Raw genomic sequence first — 21,068 nt, forward strand, 5'->3', positions numbered from 1 at the left:
TTTCTTTCTTTCTTTCTTTCTTTCTTTCTTTCTTTCTTTCTTTCTTTCTTTCTTTCTTTCTTTCTTTCTTTCTTTCTTTCATTTTCTTCTTTATTTCCTCTTTCTTCTTCCTTTCTACAGTGCTTTTGAAATTTTAACTTGCAAAAGAATTATCTGACAATATCATGAAACACAATTTCCAGATCCCTGTCCCCAGAGATTCTGGTTTAATAGGTCAGGACAGGGCCCAAGAACTCGCATGCCTATCTTGAAAGCTCAGAGTATGCCAATTGCCATGGGTCTGAGGAACATACTCAGAGAACCAATACTTTAAAGGTATGTGTGCCCACTGAGGAGGTTCAAGCCTGCCCATGTCTTTACATACCAACGACTTTACTTCCAGGCATCTGATGGGCTAGACTCAATTCAGCTTTGAATTACTGGGAAAGTTTATATTGAGCTTGCTTATGTATTTATACTTTAAATATAAACCTTATTATTTTGTAAACCTCATACATGAATGTATCAGATCATGGAGGGTCAGGAGGACATCAATGTAATAGGAATATTAGCCACAACAACCTTCTCTACTTATAGTTAGCGACTGTTGCTACATTTTATCTTTAATAAAACGTGTGGTGGTTTTTAAGAAGAAAATGAAGTGCAGATGTGGGCTTGGGTGGTGAAGTTGGAGGCAGGCACAGTGCTTTCTTTGCCTCTGTCACAGAGCCAGAGGTCTTCTGCTGGTGTGTTGCCCTAATTAGACACCACAGGCCAAATCAAACAGACACCAGGCTCTGGTGCAGCGTGTCCTTGGAGCCTGAAACATCTTTTGGGACCTGTCCTACAACATAACATCCCATCCTGTAACTTTTCTTCAGGTTGATTGAGGCATATTTTATAGACCATACATTTCACCTATTTAAAGTGTACAGGTTAGTGGTTTTTAGCATATTCACATGGCTGTGCAAGCCATCATCACTATCTTAACTGTAGAACATTTCGATGCACCAAAAAGTAACCCCATCCATGGTAAGTCATTCCTCATCTCCCCTCCTGCACCCCCAGTCCCTGCAGTCACTGGTGTACTTTCTCTCTATAGGCTTGCCTAATTTGGACATTTAACATAAATGGAATCATACAATGTATGCTCTCCTGTGACTGGCTTCTTTCATTTAGCATGTTTTCACGATTTATCTGTGTTGTAGCGTGTCTCATTCCTTTTCACTGCCTAGTAATATTTCATGTTATGGAAATACCACATTTGTTTATCGATTCATTGGTTGGTAGGTTTTGGGGTTGTTTCCACTTTTTGACTATTATGAATAATGGACATGCATATGTCAGCTTCTATTTGGGCACATGTTTTCATTTCTCTTAAATATATACCTGCAAGTGAGATTGCTGACTCATCCTCCTGCCTCCTTTTTCAACTTTGTACTTTGACATAATTTATAGTAAACCTTGAACCAAAAATAAAGCACTGTGAGGTTCTGTGTGTCCCAGTTTCCCCAGTGCTAATATCTAGCATATCTATGGTACAATATTTAAAAGGACATTGATGTTGGTATAATATGTGGAACTTACTCAGATTGTACCATTTTTACATGCACTCAGTTGTGTGTGTGTTTAGTTCCATGGAATGTTAACCACATGTAGACTTGCGCAGTCACCACCATAATCAAGATGCAGAATCATTTCATCATGAGGATTCCTCCTGCTATCCTTGCTGTGGTTTGAATGTGTTTTCCAAAGGTCACATGTTGAAAACTTAATGCTTAATGCAACAGTGTTGGGATGTGAGATCTTTAAGAGCATATTAGGTCATGAGTGCTCTGACTTTGTGAAGGGGTTAATGTTGTTATTATGGGAGTGGGTTAGTTACTGTGTTTCTCATCAAAGGATGAGTTTTCCCCTTCCTCCCTCTTTCTCTCTCCCTGCCATTCCACTTTCTACCATGGGATGATATAGGAAGAAGGTCCTCACTAGATGCAGTCTCCTGGACCTTGGACTTGCAAGCCTCTAGAACCACAAAAAATAAAACTTTGTTCTTTATAAATTACTAGGTCTCACATACCCTATTACAGTAGACAGCAAATTAAGACAATCATCTTTTTTTTTTTTTTTTTTTGAGACGGAGTCTCGCTCTGTCACCCAGGCTGGAGTGCAGTGGCCAGATCTCAGCTCACTGCAAGCTCCGCCTCCCGGGTTCACGCCATTCTCCTGCCTCAGCCTCCCGAGTAGCTGGGACTACAGGCGCCCGCCACCTCGCCCGGCTAGTTTTTTGTATTTTTAGTAGAGACGGGGTTTCACTGTGTTAGCCAGGATGATCTCGATCTCCTGACCTCGTGATCCGCCCGTCTCAACCTCCCAAAGTGCTGGGATTATAGGCTTGAGGACAATCATCTTATAGCCATACCTGCACTCTCTTATCTCCATTTCTAATCCGTAGCAACCACTAATCTGATTCCATCTTTACTAACCTCCTTTTAGGTAATGAAAATGTTACAGAACCTATGTCTATTTTCAGCCTGTACCAGCTATGTGCAGACTGGGACACCAAAAGATCTATTTTCTAATTTAATCCCCTGACACATTGTTTGAACTAATTTCAGCACTCCCATTAGTTTTAACATATTTATTTTTCTTTTCTTCACTGAAATAAGGCCAAGGCAAAGTCCCACAAACCTACTGCACAAGAGGTTTGATAAACTTAATTAAATAAATGGCTGCTAAATGCAAAATGTTTCACAAGCATTTACTTAATTACTAGAATTAATTTGTTCCTATTGATGTCTGTAGGCTGTGCATGGAGATCTCTAACTAAATATGCAATCACGTGGTAAATATTATATTGCTGGGGACATAGGAAGCAAAGGAAGAAACAGGACTGATACATTTTTAAGGCCTTAAAAATATGTACTGAGCTTCTTGTCTATTTCTATAGTATTACAATAGGAATATAAATGGCGGTGCAGAAACACTACAGCTCTGACCTTGGTACTTGAAAAGGTGAGGTCTAAATAAAACTATTTTGCTGTCTGAATACTATCATTATCTTTAATGAGAGTGGGCATCACAAGGACATTTCAAATTGTACCTTAGGCAATAAATTAGCTGCCAGAACTATACTCAGACTATTTTCCTCAAAAATGAAAACACCGATCCATCTGCTCTGTCCAGCTACATTATACATCTGTTCACATTAATATAAAAAGCAATTCTGAAGAGCCTTAATATGTCTATCATTGTCCTTTTCATTGAAGAGCACCTATCTTTGTGTGTACCCCTCATATTAGACCTTCCAATGCAACAATAGGATTACTAGTTACCGTTTTTTCTAATGAAGACAAATCTTGTTACTCATAATGTTTGTTTTGCTTTTCCTTCACACTCTCATCTTCTTCCCAACGGAAAACGTGATGATTTCCCCAAAGATGACCTTCAATGCTAATTTAGAACTTGTGTAAGAAGTATCAAGTCATTTCATATACAGTGGATGGCAATCTCTTTGTCTTGAGCTCTACTAGGCATTGCAGAGAACAAAGATATTGCCATAGAATCTTTAAGTGTAGCTCAATTTAACTTTTACCAAAAAAAGGGGGACTTTCAACTAATATTAATGAAATGTATATCTTTTAAATTTAGAAAACATCTCTGTGCTCTAGAAATACACGGTCTAACAAGAGAGATCAAAATGCTAATCCAAGGATTTCCATACATAGAGTTGGGGAAAGAGAGAGGAGGGCTACCTAACTCAGACTAACGATATGGAAAGGCTTTCTGGGGTGAGGAAGCCTGGGATTTCGTCTTGACAAACATACATATTACACTGATGTGTCACCATGTTGCACCCTTGTTACACTGTTGCTGTTCCGTGCTGAGAAGGAGCCATCCTGCACTCATACAGTGAACACCTACTCACATTTTAACACCTACCTTAATGGAGGGAACATTTATGGTGTCTTCCCTACCTGTGCAGAAAACATGATAACTTTACAATTACAAGCCATTCAAAAAATGCTTGTTTATGTTGGCTTTAATGTAAAACCAACAAAATAAGACTTCTTCAAACAAGTCTTGCTTTTATTCTTATTCCTTCTTTCTCTTTCTTTCCATTCTCTATACATAACCTTTATAAAAATGCTGGTTTTTTTAAATGAGCAAATACAAATAAGTTCAGACCCCATTTATTAGAGAAGCATTAGCATATTATACATACGTTGTCTCTTCTTTTCTCTCATAACCATATATTTGGAAGCTCAGCTTGCAGTATTACATGTGGGGATGCTTCTTTCCTGTTCAAAGCTGAACTATATTGTGTGAGTGCAACATAGTTTATTCAACTAGTCCTCAATTGATGAACACCGGGAATGATTTCTCTCTTTTTGCAAGCACAAATGGTGTTTTTTAAAAAATATGGAAACATCTTTTTCCCCCCATTTTTTACCAGTGTTTCTTGGAGAAGATCACTAGACATGGTGTTTCTGGGTCAAAGTTTAGATGTATCTGTAATTTTGCTAGATATTGCTGAATTCCACATTTAGGATTTGTATGAATTTTGCGTTCCTTCTCAGCCATACATGTATATATAAATAAAAGGGCAAATGGACAAATATATATATATATGTATATATATATATAAAATTAGCAATGATTCAATAGATTATATATGCTCATGAGATGAGTGAACATTCAGTAGAAAAATAAATGCAAATCTAAAACACATAAAAATTTGTCTGACCTTGCTTATACGAAAACAATAAATGCTAAAGAAAATGCCATTGAGATCCAATTTTTCACATATCAAATTAACAGTGATCCAAAAGATTGACAATACTCCACTGCTAAGCCTGCTAGGGAGAAGGTCTTTCCCCTATAATATAAACTAATATTCTCATTTTCATTAGCATTATTTTTCTATAAGTAACGACAGACATCTTTTATGTGATTTAGATTTATTTGCATTTATTTTTCTATGAGTGTCCACTCATATCTTCAGCATATAGTCCTATAGGTTGTTACCTATTTTGTCTTTGTTTTTAACTTGTAAAAATATATTAGAAATGTTAGTGCTTTGTGATGCAAATTATAATTCTTCCCAGTTTGTCCATTTGCCCTTTATTTGTTTATTGTATATTTTGCCATTCAAAAAGGTTGTTTATTTTTTAAAATTTATTTTGAATATTAGGAAATTCATCTATATTTTCTTTTATTGCTTCTGGATTTTGAATCATTGTTACTAGTACTTTTGCTGCTTCTAATTTATATAGAAATTCAGCCTTGTTTTTCTCTAGTACATGTATATATTCTATTTTCAAAATTTAAATCTCTGATTCAATTAAAATTTGATCCTGGTCTGCAGTATGAGGAGTGGATTTAATTTCATCTTTTTCCATATAGTTTCCCAATTATCTCAATACCACATGTAATTGTTTTTTGTTTTTCTACTGATCTGAGTTGCTTTTATCAACAACTATTTATAGTTGTGAATTATTTAAATATTTAGAGAAATTATTAAATATTGAGCCTCTCCTGATTTTTTGAATTAAACATTCCCTTGGCCATTATGTAATTTTAAAATACATTATTTGGTTCTGTTTGCTGATCCTATATTTAAAATTTTGTGATTGATATTCACGAGTGATTCCATAATTTTGTTTTTCTTTCTTTATGATGTTTGTCAAGTTAAGGATCAGCTTTGCATTTACTTTATCTAACAAATGTGGAAGATGAGAAGATATCTTTCTTTTTCTGTTCTTTGGAGAAATAGAAGTATCAGTGAGATGATTTGTTCTTTAAAAGGTTCATTTGAGAAACCATTTAATCTCACAATATTATCATCTTACTCTATTATCTGAGGGAGCTTCTTTTTTTTTTTATTTTTATTTTTTGGTTGGAGATGGAGTATTACTTACTCTGTGTACTCTGTGACCCAGGCTCCCAGACTGGAATGTGATGGCAAAAATGTGGTTAATTGCAGCCTCGAGCTCATGGGTTAGGGGAGCTCTTTAAATACTTTTTCTATTTTTTTCTTTTATAGGAACAAGTCAATTTACATTTTGTGTCTAGATTGAGATTAATTTTTGTAAGTGTAAGACCCTGAATTACTTGAGATTTAGAACCATGTCTTTATTTTTGCATGTCATTTCCTCAGAGCTTACCTTGGAGTTAGTGAAAAACAAGTGCATTCTCAATAAATGTGTGTGGAGTATTTCTTCCATAATGTGTTAGGCAAGCAGTGTAGGCAGAATAATTTACTAAACAAAAGTGTATGTTTGTACTTCCTGGAACAGTTGGTGAATTGCACATGTGTGTTTAACTTTGCTTCCTTACACTCCTCATGAAGAATAGTAAATGATTTTTTTTTTTTTTTTTTGGCTCTGTAAGTCAGCAGCGAATCAGAGGAACTCTTTGCCTTTTACCATCTCCAAAACAGCAGCTTCAGTGATGGGGTTCTCATAGGAGACTGAGAATTCACCTGGCTAGAAATTAGGGAAGCTGAAGGAGAAGGTAGCCCATCTGGAGTAGCAGCTGGTGTGGCTACCACACACTAGTAACATGTATCAGAAGATGAGCAATGATGTGTGTGATCCACAGTAGCACCTCATGCCCTTCATTGACCTTACACGCGTGGAATCAATGTCTGTGCTATGCTCTTGCACCTGCCACATCTCATGCAAAATGTCTATTGTGGGATATGCTGACCAGAAACTATGCAAGGAAAGGAATTCTGGTAAATGTAGTTCCAGTTTGGCTTAAATTGACACAACTCGAATCCAACACAATGGTATGACGAAAGAAGACACATACAGGACATACACACAAACACACCCCCCCCCCCCCCCCCCCCGGCCGAAAAACAACAACACCACTCAGAGAGAGAGAGAGAGAAGCAAAAAACACAGGAGAAAAGGGCAAGAAAATGCAGAAAGCAGAAAGTGAGTAGATGAATGGTAACAGGTAACAGATTAACATAATTAAAATGTTGAATCTTAATTTACATGCAGTGAAATCCAAGAAACAAACAAATCCACATTACAAAATCCCCCAAAGGCACAGAAATAGGAATCATCAGCCACCTCTGCAAACGAAGGTGAAGGTAAGATAAATACAGGAAGAGTAAATCCACATCTGTGTTAGAAGTAGCTAGATTATCAATCTTCTTTCCAGTGGTGGACACTTGGTGCTTGCTCCTTCACCACTGAGAGAGAAGACTGGAAGTTGTTCTTTCGGAGAAAACAGAATTCCTAAAACTGGGAGAAAACGTGTATGGTTGAAGGAGGTTGTACCATATGGAAACTGGGGTACCGTAGGAAAACATTTATATAAAGAGAATGCTAAGACCTGGCCGCCTTCTCTTCAGCTCCCAGATATTCAGCAGCCAAGCATACATCCTCTAAATCATAGACTCTAACAAGACCAAGAGAAAGACAAAAGACACTAACATGAGCATTTCTCACAAAATTCTTCAACCAGATAAACCTACATTAAAGTCCTTGGAAGGCAAACCACAGGCATTCGTTTAGAAATACCAAGTAGTATTTCAGGGACCACTATCAAATACGAGAGAACATTCCAGAAAGCAGTATCACATGAAATATAAGATGGAGACCAAAACAAAACACACAACAATTAAAGCAACTAACCAAACAAGCACAGCTTAAAGGGAACAGCCTATATGGAGCAAAGAAAGGATCAAAGGCACTATAATAGGATTAATATTCTCAGAGACATGAATGAAATTTTGCGTCAATGAGTCAAGCATCACATGCTATTAGAGAAAATAATATTTAAAGGAAAAAAAAACCCAACCTTCTAGAATTTTAAAATGGCTACAACTGAAATAGCTTAAAACGGAAACAATCCAAATGTTCTTCAATGGATTAATTATTAAATTGTAGTATGTCCGTGTTATGAAATACTACTCAGCAGTGAAACTGGAATTGACAACTGAGACATCACAAAGCTTGAATGGATTTCAAGGGAATTATGTTAAGTGAAAAAGACCAGTTTTAAAAGGAATAGCCAGCTCAAGGAGATGCTTTGGGGAGACAACTGTAACCAGATTGGTAGCTCAATATCCCATATTACAGCAAGTCAGAAGAATCCAGAAGATACTTAGACAAAATCGGCCGGGCGCGGCGGCTCACACCTGTAATCCCAGCACTTTAGGAAGCAGAGGTGGGCAGATCACGAGGTCAGGAGTTCGAGACCAGCCTAGCCAACATGGGAAACCCCATCTCTATGAAAAATACAAAAATTAGCTGGGCATAGTGGCGTGTGCCTGTAATCCCAACCACTTTGGAGGCTGAGGCAGGAGAATAGCTTGAACTAGGGAGTCAGAGGTTGTAGTGAGCTGAGATCATGCCACTGCACTCCAGTCTGGTGACAGAGCAAGACTCCGTCTAAAAAAAAAAAAAGAAGAAAGATAGTATCAATATCATGTAATTGTCCTACATGTATTCTTCACTCAGGCTCAACAGTTATCAATATTCTCCCATTTTTATTTATACTACCCCATCCTCACTTGTTTGATGCAACAGTTTGTTTGTTTGTTTGTTTGTTTATGTATTTATTTATTTTTTCAACTGAGACAGGATCTTACTGTGTCACCCAGGCTGGAGTGAATGGCATAATCATAGCTCACTGCAGCCTCAAACTCTTGGGCTCAAGGTATTCTTCTGCTTCAGCTTCCTGGGTAGCAGAGACTACAGGCACAAGCCACCACACTCAGCTGATTTTAAATTTTTCGTAGAAACAGAGATCTAATTATGTTGCTGAGGCTGGTCTCGAGCTCTCAGCCTCAAGTGATCATCCCACCTCAGCCTCCCAAAATGTTGGAATTACAGGTGTGAACCACTGTGCACAGCTGATGGAGCATCTTAAAAACAAATTGTGGACATATAATTTTACTGCAACTACAGTATTTATAGTGAACAACTCTCTAACACAGGACAACTTATCTTTTAAAACAGAATCACACTGCCATTATTGTACCTATCAAAAGTAAAAATATTTAATATAATCTGCTATAAAATCTGATCTATAATTTTTGTGGTTATCTTAAAATATCTTCCCTCCCTCCCCTTCCTTCCTTCCTTCCTTCCTTCCTTCCTTCCTTCCTTCCTTCCTTCCTTCCTTCCTTCCTTTCTCATCTTTTCTTTAATGTGTTTGAATTAGGGTCTTTACAAGATCTAGGCATAGTGTTTGACAGGCTGATATATCTTTTGCATTTCAACTCCATTTTTGCCATTTTTGTTGAAGACACTAATTCAAACATTCCTGTATTCTAGATTTAACTAATTGCCTTCTTACAGTGTGGCTGGGCATGTTGGCCTCTTTCTGTAAATTGGTGTTTAGATCTTGGGGCTCAAATACATTTAGCTTCAATTTTTTTGGCAAGAATGTGTTTTAGATGGTGTTATGTCTTATTGTGCCACATTAGAGGCACTCTGATAATCACTTTTCATGACATTAAGATTGACCCATGAGTTCAAGTGTTTTAAATTGAATCCATAGACTAAAATATCCCATGAATATTCCACCTAATGGTTTAGCAGTCCTTGACAATCATTGTCTAATCCTTTACCTCACTGGGCATTACTAAAGGATGATTTTCAAATGCTAGTGTTCTTCTGCAGATTCTGGTTCAGTTATTCTCTAAAGATTTTTTTCATGGACTGGTAAGTTGCATCCAAATACATTTATACAAGAAAGGCAGGATATGATCTCTATTCTTTCTAATATTCAGAACATGACTTCATTCTCTATTAAACTTCAAAGGGGACCAATGGACTTGAGTAGAGAGACAAGACAGATGCTAGGTAGGTAGATAGATACATAAATACATACATACATGCATACATACATAGATTGATAGAAACTAATAAATTGTATATATTTAACAATCAAAGTGACTATTCTTTTTTATGCCCAAATTGTCCCATCAAATTGACTCCTGGACCATTTTGAGATAATTCCAGTCTTTAATAAAAGCCTTGTTTTTAGGCAAAACAAGACATTCCACTTTCATTCTGTACTTTTCATGGTCCAGAAATTGACTCAGTAACATCTTTGTTCCTTTTATGTGAGAACTTTTATTTAGAGACAACTATCTGCGCATTAGGTTGCTTCTTGTATTTTCAGTGGTCTAAATGTGAAAATACATCATTTTTAAAAAGCATTAAATTATGAGTTTAAGCTCATTACCAACTCTAAGCTATATTGCAGAATTTTATCTAATGTTTGCATTTTATATTTTATCTTTTATGATAAATCATTTAGTTTCAGTTGATAAATATTAGCTTTTCCTTGCTATGTTTAATAGTTTCATAATATAATAGCAATATTGTTTAAAATGAGGTTATTAAATGTATTTTTATATTTTAAATTTTTTTGGTAGGATTCATCCTACTAGTCAAACTACTGTTTCAATATCAAATATGTTTAAATCTATATGTTCCTAGTAATACTAAAAATATTTTCATTGGTTATTTCGGGGCACCCTAGGGAAACATTTCAGCGTTTTGAAACTGATGAACTAAAGGGAAAGCATCAACCATGTAACTCGCTTTTCCCAAATAATATTGTAGTTTAGGGAAATCAAATAATTGATGAGGGATGTTTCAGTTTTGTAAAGCATTCCCATTAATAAATCAGGAAGCGATGATAGCATTAGATTAGCCACCTACCAGCTGGTTTGTCTTTGGGCAAAGTACTTATATTTTATGAACTCATTTACAGTGTCCATAAATGGCAATGCTGTTACCAGGCTTTGCCCTCAGAGATCTCCCAGTTACTGAGCCAGCATTTAAGGAACAAGTATATCAAGAACAGTTGGTTAACTAAGGTGGTAAATGACTCCAAGATCTCAATGACTTAGCAAAATAAACATTTATTTTATGTTCACATCCCCATGCAGTGTGACCTGTTCAATGAAGTCAAACAATGATAAAATCCATGTCTACCCTATTGCTCCATTTCATGTAGCTTCTTGGGATTCTTTCCTGAGAATTTTGGATGGCTCAAGTGATTTGCCTTGGGCAATGGGGCATCAGCAAACATCATGCAAGCAGAGGCCTGACAAGTACTTGGTTTCTTGCTGTTCTGGGAGGTTGTACCATGTAAACTCCCCTGCTAGAGTGTGAGAGGTCATGTGGGCCGAAGCAAAGAACTACAGCTTACTACCACCCAGCCTAGCTGACCTAGCAGCTGGCTGCAGAGGCATGAACTGCCCAGCAAATCCCAGACTCAATGGCTGGCCTGCAGAATCATGGGTTAGGCATGATTTAAAGTCAAATTTGGAGTCTTATGTGTCTTTGTTTTTATATAGCAAAAGAACTGATGCACTGAGAATATAGATGATGGAAGATGAGCGATATACTGGGAGTTGCTGAAGCTGGTTGTGATGCTGGCAGGATCCTTTTATTACTCTCTGTGCTCTTTGTATTTGAAATTTTCTGTAAAAAGAAAGTTAAAAAGAAAATATTGAATTTCAATGTTGCTTTAATCCTGGTTAAATTCATTTGTTTTCATTTTCTTTTAGTGTTTAAGAACTGTTATTCTAGGCCAAAAGAAAGAAAGAAAGGAACGAAAGAAGAAAGTAATTGTTATTATATTTAACTTTTAAAAATTATTGAAAATAGTATTAAAAGAAGGAGAGGCAACAAGTCATGAAACAATACTACTACTATTAATAATATAGACTCATATTAATCAAGCACTTTCTATGTGCCATAGGTGGATTACGTCCTTGAATCCTTACTACAACAGTATGAGGGAGGCTCGTTTTGGGTGACTGTAGTCTGATGAGACAATTTATGCTTTGAGAGTTGATTAGCTACCTGTTGTAACCAAGGATTCTAAAACAACACCTGGAAACAACAGACGTTATCATCTCGGAGTGTCTCTGGGTCCGTGAGCAGCTTAGCTGAGTGGTTCTGGCTCGGTCTCTCATGCACCTGCAATAAAGATGTCCACAGGACTGCTTTCATTTTAAGGCTGGATGTGGAGATCTTACTTTGGTGCCCATTCGCAGGCCATACTGCTGAAACTTCCAGACTCACTCCCTTGGACTTCTTGCAAGGGCTGCCTTGTTACATGGGAATTGGCTTCTACCACAGTTAGTGATCTAGAAGCGCCCAAGATGGAAGTCATTTTTTTTTATAATCTAATCTTGGAAATGATATCTACCACACTATCATATTCTATTTGTTAGAGCAAGTCAGTAAGTTCAGCCCACTGGGAGGGAGGACATGATTTTATCAGCAGAACATGAATCCCAGGAAGTATCTGCCCATCACGGGAATGACCTTAGAGGTTGCCCAGCGCCTGTGAGGTAGCTTGTCCACGCTTCCACAGGAAGTAAGGGGCACAGGAAGTAAGTGGCACAGGAAGTAAGGGGTAGCCCCGCGAGACCAGCGCCGGTGAGATAGCTTGTCCACGCTTCCACAGGAAGTAAGGGGTAGCCCCGCGAGAGGAAACCACCCATTCTGATTCCAGGGTTTACTATGCAGCTGCTCACATGCTGTGGCGTGGTGTTTACCTTTTGTGGGACAACAGCAACTCCTTCCACATAGCTGTCATCCTGGGAATGATGACATTGGAAAGTCAACACAGTGTTGGGACACATTGGGAAGTCAACACAGTAGTTGGGAAGTCAACACAGCCAAGAGCTGATTTTCACCTTTGTGACAAACACCCAAGGGTATTATCAGGTTTAGGCAAACAAAAATAATCTGTACATTATGCTCACAATGTGGGGCACAGATTGTGGCACTCCCACATACCTCCTGCTGCGGAAAGTTTGCAGGAATGCAGGAGAGAATGCCAGGAGGACAAGGATAACCTTGAGTTCACTCTCATTTATAAAAAGTCAAACCCTCTCAGACTTCATAACTTTCCCGGTAATAAATTATTTGAGGTACCCCTCGCATTTGATCATGACAAACTGCAGCTTCCTATTCCTGGGATGGGACATTAGTCACAAGGGGCAGGAGTTGGCTCAGGAGAGGAGTTGGTACTATATCTTGAAAGCTGTTGGGAGCCACTGAAGTGTTTAAAGCATCATAGGGTGACATGATTGGAGATGTACCTGCTGCTCTGAGCTACGGCATTCTGTCTGAAGCATCAGACAACATTCTATATTCTCATGTATGAGACAGCAGATGTCTCCTTTGTACCCCAACAGATTTATTCATGTTAGCTTAATAAAATGTATTTCCCAAACCTGCAGATTGGTCAAAGCTCCCTATCTCAGGATACTTGAACCTGACCGTATCTGAGCATGCAGACTTTTGTGGCTGCCCACCAAGCTGTAAGCTTTCTGGAGTAGAGATTGATTACCTCCTCCATGGTTCCATCCTCTGGTGGCAACCACATCTGTTGACACGTACTAGGAACTCAGTAAATGATAGTTAAGTCAAATAAACTGAACTTCATTGTGCACTTACTACATGTTATGTACTATACTGAGTACTAGGTACATAAAAATAAGACAGTCTCAGTCGGGCGCAGTGGCTCACACATGTAATCCCAGCACTTTGGGAGGCCAAGGTGGGTGGATCACTAGGTCAGGAGTTCAAGACCAGCCTGACCAATAAGAGGAAACACCGTCTCTACTAAAAATACAAAAATTAGCTGGGAATGGTGGCACGTGCCTGTAATCCCAGCTACTCGGGAGGCTGAGGCAGGAGAATCTCTTGAACCTGGGAGGCAGAGTTTGCAGTGAGCTAAGATCAAGCCACTGCACTCCAGCCTGGGCAACAGAGCTGACTCGACCTCAAGAAAAAAAAGAAGTCTGTTATTAGTGAAAAGCTATACTGTATGTAAGCAGTTATTTTTTTAATTCATGAGTCAAACATTTGTTCAGGGCCTGCTGTGATTGTTGCACTCTGCTAGATGCTGGGGTACAACATCAAATGACACATGACCTCTACTCTTATAGGTTGTGTAACCCATTGAAACAGACACAATGATATATGGATGATCCAAGCTCAGTATACAGTGGGAGCAAAGAGGAAGGTCATAGAGATAAGCAAAGAGGAGGGCCATGTAAGAGGTGAGGGGCCACATTTTGAGAGGCGTTACCTCTGCACTGATTTTAAAAGAATGAATGAATTTAAGTGAATGGAACATAAGGCTGGGCCTGCTGGATCATGCCTATAATCCCAGCAGCTTGAGAGATTGAGGCAAGAGAATCACTTGAGGCCAGGAGTTCAAGACCAGCATGGATAACAGAGTGAGACCCTGTCTCTACAAAAATTTTTTTTTAAAAAACTAGCCAGGGTGGTGGCTCACACCTATACTCCCCGCTACTCGGGAGACGGAGGTGGGAGATCATTTGAGCCTGGAAATTTGGGGCTGCAGTGTGCCATGAGCCATGATTGCGCTACTGCAGTCTACAAAATAATAATAAAAAAGAGAGAGAGAGAGATGAATGAAAAATGTGAATGTCAAACATCAGTATCAAGACACTGGTACTGGTGTATTAAGGCTGGGGGGAAAAGTCAAGGATGTAGAAGAAGGGAAATGAATACACATAAAGTAAATCTAAGTAGGAGTTACTGATTCCCGCAAAGGGATATGCAGAGCCAAGCCAAGTTTTCTCTCTGCTGCCTTTGTCTTTCCAGCCATCTACGAGCAATCCTGTGAGGTGTACAGGCACCAGGGGAACACAGCTGGCTTCTTCTACATCGACTCGGATGGCAGCGGCCCACTGGGACCTCTCCAGGTGTACTGCAACATCACTGGTAAGGTTGCAGTAGCCCTACTCACACTTAACCACTCCATGGTAGGAAGCAAAAAAATTCCCTGGAGAGGGATACCTATGTGAATAAAACCTTGAAAGACCAACTGGTCTCCTTTGGGGAGGAAATGGTATTCTAGTGAGTAATTCAAATATGCAGCTAGGTTAATTTTCATGAGACACACAAAAGAAAACTTGTTAATGGTCTTGATAATGTTTCATGGAAGCAAGAATTCATTATCGGTGGTTTTCTTTAGGGCCTCCAAGGGCATTTTCTCTCTTGCAACTCAAGAACAGAAAGAAAAGGTAAACAAGCAAAAACAAACAAACAAACCTCCAAATCAATGGGAAGCCCTGAGTCAGGAAGCTGGGAAGCTTGATTCCAGTCTGGCCCCAAGGAATGTATGACCCTTAGGTGAATACTACAGTCTCTCTGAACTTTATCAGTGACATGGGAGTAATAGTGCCTACCCCCAGAGCTGTGAGGATTAAATACAATCATGTGTTTTGGAGCACCTAGCCAGACTGGTTGTTCTTAGATGTCTAACCAAAACAAAACAAAAAGGTGAGCTTTTTCATTTTTTTTCTGGAAATCTCTTGACAGCTTACAACCTATTTCTTAAATGCGGAAGGACACGGTAAGAGGCAGTCATTACATGGGCTTAGAAACGGCATTTGATCCTTAATTTACCATGAAATATATTTCCACAAAATCAAATCTTAAAGTAATCATTATTTTAAAAAATCCAGCTATGCAACCAGGTGCGATGGCTCGCGCCTGTAACCCCAGCACTTTGGGAGGCCGAGGCGGGCGGATCACGAGGTCAGGAGATCAAGACCATCCTGGCCAACGTGGTGAAACCCCATCTCTACTAAAAATACAAAAATTAGCTGAGTGAGGTAGCGTGTGACCGTAATCCCAGCTACTCCCGAGGCTGAGGCACGAGACGCACTTGAACCCAGGAGGCAGAGGTTGCCGTGAACCGAGATCGTGCCACTGCACTCCAGTCTGGCGACAGGGTGAGACTCCATCTCAAAAAAAAAAAAAAAAAGAAAAGAAAAACAGAAATCCTGCTATGCAAGCACTCCTACCGTGAGCATTATTAATTGGCACATACACATTTTTTGTTTGTTTGTTTGTTTCAAGCACTGGTCTTCAGAGATGGCAGCTGCATCATGTAATGAAGCAGGAATGTAGGGGACTCTTTAGGCTCATTGAGCCCTCAGGCCTCAGGATTTTCTGCAACAAAGCAACCACACTTACGGAGTGCTTTCTGTAGGCAGACACTGTTTTGGATACAGAGGGTATGAAAAGTAAGACACAGTGGCGATTGTTCATGAGGCAGTAAAGTCAGGAACACTACCATGAGGTATCTCCAGCAGAAATGCAAGAAAACTATTGAAAGAAATGGTGAGGAAGGAAGCACAGTAATTTGCCCATCTGGATACAAAGTCCCATGCTGTCTGCATAGAAAATGCTGGTGACCTGGAAGTGGGTGCCATGTCCATGCATTTCCGTAATACTTTGCCTCTCCAAAATGGTTGTATGGTAGCTGCTCTTCAAAAGCCCTATAACATAATTAGAAATCGTGTTCGTGTTGTCTTTTCATGGTTGTGGTAACCTACAGTGTTCAACAACCTGGTCAAAAACTAGGCTTCTCAGCGAATCTTGGTTATTTTTAAAATGTAATTGACATATGGACTCTTGCTAAAAAGGCAGATTTTCCGGCCCCAGAAATTCCAATTCAGTAAATACACTTTTACTGAGTTTTTTAAGTGATTCTGATGCAAAATGTCCCTGGTCCACTTTTCCAAAAAACAGGGAAAGTAATTTGGCTGCAGAATAAGGCAAAAGAGATAAATGTCCGCTGCTGAGTGGCCAGGTGTGACTTGTAATAATAGGAGTGGTATAATGGACAGCAATTCCTGTGCTTCCACTCTCTCTGGGAATTGAGCTGGAAGTTTACAAATACCGTCTCTTTTCATCCTCACACAAAAATCAGAGGCAGACATTTTTTATCTCCATCTAACATAGAAGGAAAGAGAATATGAGCATTTCATGACTGGCTCCAGGTAATAAATTCTGTGACTAACAGTCCAGACGTAGGAAGCAGGCAGAGCCTTCTGGTTCAGTCATAATCCATATCACCAAAATGTTAATTGGATACGTTGTGTTATGTATATTTTGTTTTTAAACAGTATTGCTTTATTTTTAGAAAATTTTGTAACAAAAGCAATCAATGTTAATTGAAGACATTTTGAGGGAAAAAAGGATGAAGGAAATATAAAAGCCAACTGTAATCCACAATCCAGAGATTGCCATTGTTATTAAATTATTAGAATTTCTTCAAGACATCTAAAAATGAATGCTTGTGTGTTTGTGCTATGAACTTACATGTTACATATATACATACCGACACATAGAAATATACATATGCATTTAAATTATAAATTTTAATTTTAATGTGTGATGTAGATTTTCCCTATTAAAATGTGTTTTGAAATTAAGATAAATATAGCTTAGAAATGTTAAACTCTTCAAAATAATGGAAGGACAAGGACATAGAGAGCCTGATTGATACACAGGTTTCATTTACATGAAACTCTCTTCCTCACCATCCAACAACCTTCTCTCAGGGTTTATGTTTGATCATTTGGCCAAGAATGACTAAAGGTGAATAGTGTACTTGTATGTAAAGATTACTGTTTTGCTGATGTGATCCTGAAGGAATCATAGCCTCTGAATTGTGTCCCAAGTTGATCAGCTTGGTGTGCATGGTGGGATATTTCTTTTGAATATGGTTTTTTGGGGTCGTATTCAGCTGCACGATGTATAAGTTTCTGTTTTTGTTTTCTAAAATACCTACAAAAATAAAAGCAGGCCAGGCATAGTGGTTCATACCTGTAATCCCAACACTTTGGGAGGTCAAGACAGGAGGATCATTTGAGGTCAGGAGTTTGAGACCAGCCTGGCCAACATGGGGAAAACCCATCTCTACTAAAAATACAATAATTAGCTGCGTATGGTGACGCATGCATGTAGTCCCAGCTACTTGGAGGCTGAGGCAGGAGAATCGCATGAACCTGGGAGGCAGAGATTGCAGTGAGCCGAGATCGTGCCACTGCACTCCAGCCTGGGCGACAGAGTGAGACTCTGTCTCAAATAAATACACAAATACACAAATAAAAATAAAATAAAAGCAAAGCTCTGTGTCGGCTGAACTACACAACTCTCATATTTAAATGGAAAACAATTTTCTGATACATACATGCAATGGTGATCAAATATGCATCTTTCTATTTGAAAATTTTAAAAGTTGAATGTTGTTAAATGTGAGTGACTTATGACACTATAAAAAGTGTGACACAGTGGTCCAGGGAAGAGTCAGGAAGAAGGGAGAGAAGAAACAGCAGGAAACTTGTGCTATCTTTAACACTGGGATCATCCCAGAATGGGAGTCCAGAGCACCAGAAGGCAGGAAAACCAAGCGCTGTTTCTGCACCTTGTGCCTGTCAGCTCAGTTAAGTGCCTGGGACCCAGGCCTACATCTGTAAAATTAAGATCTGGGTCCTCTGGCTTCCACGGCCTTTTCTCATTGAGATTTCTCTGAGCTATTCTTTGAGGTTCCACAGAAAAGAGACTTTTCTTCTGAGAAGTCTACAGATACTTGCAAATGGATGTCATGGGACTGAAGATGGGCAGATTTCCATTGTAGAAAGCAATAGTACATTTGAGTCCCAGCTGTCTCTCTTACAGTGCACCCTGGGGAACGTGAGCTCCCCCTTCCTATGAGCAAAGTAGTCCCTAACCTGTCCTGGGAGATGTAAGTCTGTGCATCTAACCTGCACACAGGGCAGTCTTCAGGAGGGGAGTTCCCCAAATGCTCAACCAGCTACCACCCCATTTAATGTAAAGAGGCATAATCTCTATGACGGGAAATTAATTTAAGGGAGGCGATTAAGCTTATTGATAAAGTGGACTGAATCTGGACCTCCACACACTTTTGACAGGGTGCCATCCTTGGAACTAGGTTCTAAGTTGCTTCACAACAGAGCTATCAGAAGGGAGATGGGGAGAGCACAAGTTTTGGATGGAGAATTGAGTGAAGTGACGGATAAGGAAGTTAAAGAGTAAGTTTCCACAGGAACACACACTTGTCAGACTCTTCACAGTTTTTTAAAGTGATTTACAATAAGGTTCAGTCAACATAATTTTACTCAATATAAATTTGGGCATTGTGGGCACTGTGAAAGTGCTGTAGTTTTAATAGGTGTCTATATTAGGTTCCTAGGTCTTTGTAACAAACTACATAACACTGGTTTTATTTCACACCACTGCAATAAAATGAGTATCACAATAAAGCAAGTCACATGAATTTTCTGGTTTCCAAGTGTTACCGCAAAGGGGTCCTGATCCAGACCCCAAGAGAAAGTTCTTGGACTTCACTCAAGAAAGAATTTGGGGAGAGTCTATACAGTAAAGTTAAAGGAAGTTTATTAAGAGAGTAAAGGAATAAAGAATAGCTACTCCATAGGCAGAGCGGCCCCAAAGGTTGCTGGTTAGCCATTTTTATGGTTATTTATTGATTATATGCTAAACAATGAATCATGAGTTTTCCAGGAAAGTGGTGGGCAATTCCCAGGACTGCGGGTTTCTCCCCTTTTTAGACCATGTATGGTAACTTCCTGATGTTGCCATGACATATGTAAACTGTCATGGCTCTGGGGGGAGTGTCTCTTAGCATGCTAAGGCATTATTATTAGTGTATAATGAGCAGTGAGGATGACCAGAGGTCAGTTTTGTTACCATCTTGTTTTCGGTGGTATTTGGCCAACTTCTTTACCGCATGCTGTTTTATCAGCAAGGTCTTTGTGACCAGAATCTTGTGCCAACCTCCTATCTCATCCTGTGACTAAGAATGCCTTAACCTCCTGAGGATGCAGCCCAGTAGATCTCAGCCTTATTTTACCCAGTCCCTGTTCAAGACGGAGTCACTCTGGTTTAAATATCTCCAACACAAGTTCATATAAAAGTTATGTTTACACTACATGGTAAACTATTAATTGTGCAATAACATTATATAAAAAAAAAAGTCTTTGTCTTAATTTAAAAAATACTTTACTGCTAAAAAATGCTAACAACCTTCTGAGCCTTCAGTGAGGCTTAAGAGACCCAATCATTTTTGCTGTTGGAGGAAAAAGATGTTAATGGCTGCTAACCAATCAGGATGGTCATTGCTGAAGGTTGGGGTGGCTGTGGCAATTTCTTAAAATAAGACTACAGTAAAGCATGTCACATAATTGACTATTTTTTGAAGGATTTCTCTGTAGTGTGTAATTTTGTTGATAGCATTTCACCCACAGTATAACTTCTTTCAAAATTGAAGTCTATCATTCCAAATTCTGCCACTGCTTTAGCAACTAAACTTGTGGAATATTCTAAATCTTTTGTTGTCATTTTAACAGTGTTTATAGCCTGTTCACCAAGAGTAGAGTCCATCTCAAGAAGCCACTTTACTTGTTCTTGCATAAGAAGCAACTCTTCATCCGTTACAATTTTGTCATAAGAATATAGCAATTCAGTCACATCTTCAGGTTCCACTTCTAATTCTAGTTCTCTTGCTGTTTCCACCAAATCTGCAGTTACTTCCTCTATAGAAGTAATGAACTTCTCAAAATCATCCATGAGGACTGGAATCAACTTCTTCCAATCTCCTGTTTGATATTTTGGCCTCTCCCATAAATCATGAATGTTGTTAATGAGATCTAGAGTGGCAAATGCTTCCCAGAAGGTCTTCAATTTACTTTGCCCAGACACATCGAAGGAATTACTCTCTATGGCATTTGTAGACTTTTGAACTGTATTTCTTAAGACTAAAAAGTCAAAATTCCTCCTTGATCCATGGGCTGCAGAGTAAATTTTGTGATAGCAGGCATGAAAACAACATTAACCTCGTTGTAGATCTCCATCAGAGCTCTTGAGTGACCTGGTTCATTGTCCGTACGCAGTAATATTTTGAAAGAAATCTTCTTCTGTTGTTGGTTATGAACAGGAGGTCTCAATGATGGGCTTAAAATATTCAGTAAACCATGCTGTCAACAAATGTGGTTTCATCCAGGCTTTATTATTCCATTTAGAGAGCACAGGAGAGTAGATTTAGCATAATTCTGATGGACCCTAGGATTTTTAGAATGGCAAATGAGCCATTCTAAAAGCCATTTTCAGTCCCTACCAAGAGATACAGCCTATCCTTGGAAGCTTTAAAGATAGGCATTGTCTTCTCTTCTCTTCTCTTCTCTTCTCTTCTCTTCTCTTCTCTTCTCTTCTCTTCTCTTCTCT

The 21,068-nt window shown here is 38.8% G+C and overlaps 1 protein-coding gene across 2 annotated transcripts in view; it reads left to right on the forward strand.

Annotated features, from left to right (window-relative positions):
• The window catches only part of CNTNAP5 (contactin associated protein family member 5), an 872,320-nt gene that overhangs the window by 541,031 nt on the left and 310,221 nt on the right, over positions 1–21,068 (forward strand). For both annotated transcript variants that reach the window (XM_031936548.1, XM_023225607.3), the window contains exon 12: positions 14,613–14,732. In XM_031936548.1, the coding sequence (XP_031792408.1) occupies positions 14,613–14,732 (120 nt within the window). The remainder of the gene's footprint in view (positions 1–14,612; positions 14,733–21,068) is intronic.

Source organism: Piliocolobus tephrosceles, chromosome 11, assembly GCF_002776525.5.
Source record: "Piliocolobus tephrosceles isolate RC106 chromosome 11, ASM277652v3, whole genome shotgun sequence".
In the NCBI taxonomy this organism is placed as follows: domain Eukaryota; kingdom Metazoa; phylum Chordata; class Mammalia; order Primates; family Cercopithecidae; genus Piliocolobus; species Piliocolobus tephrosceles.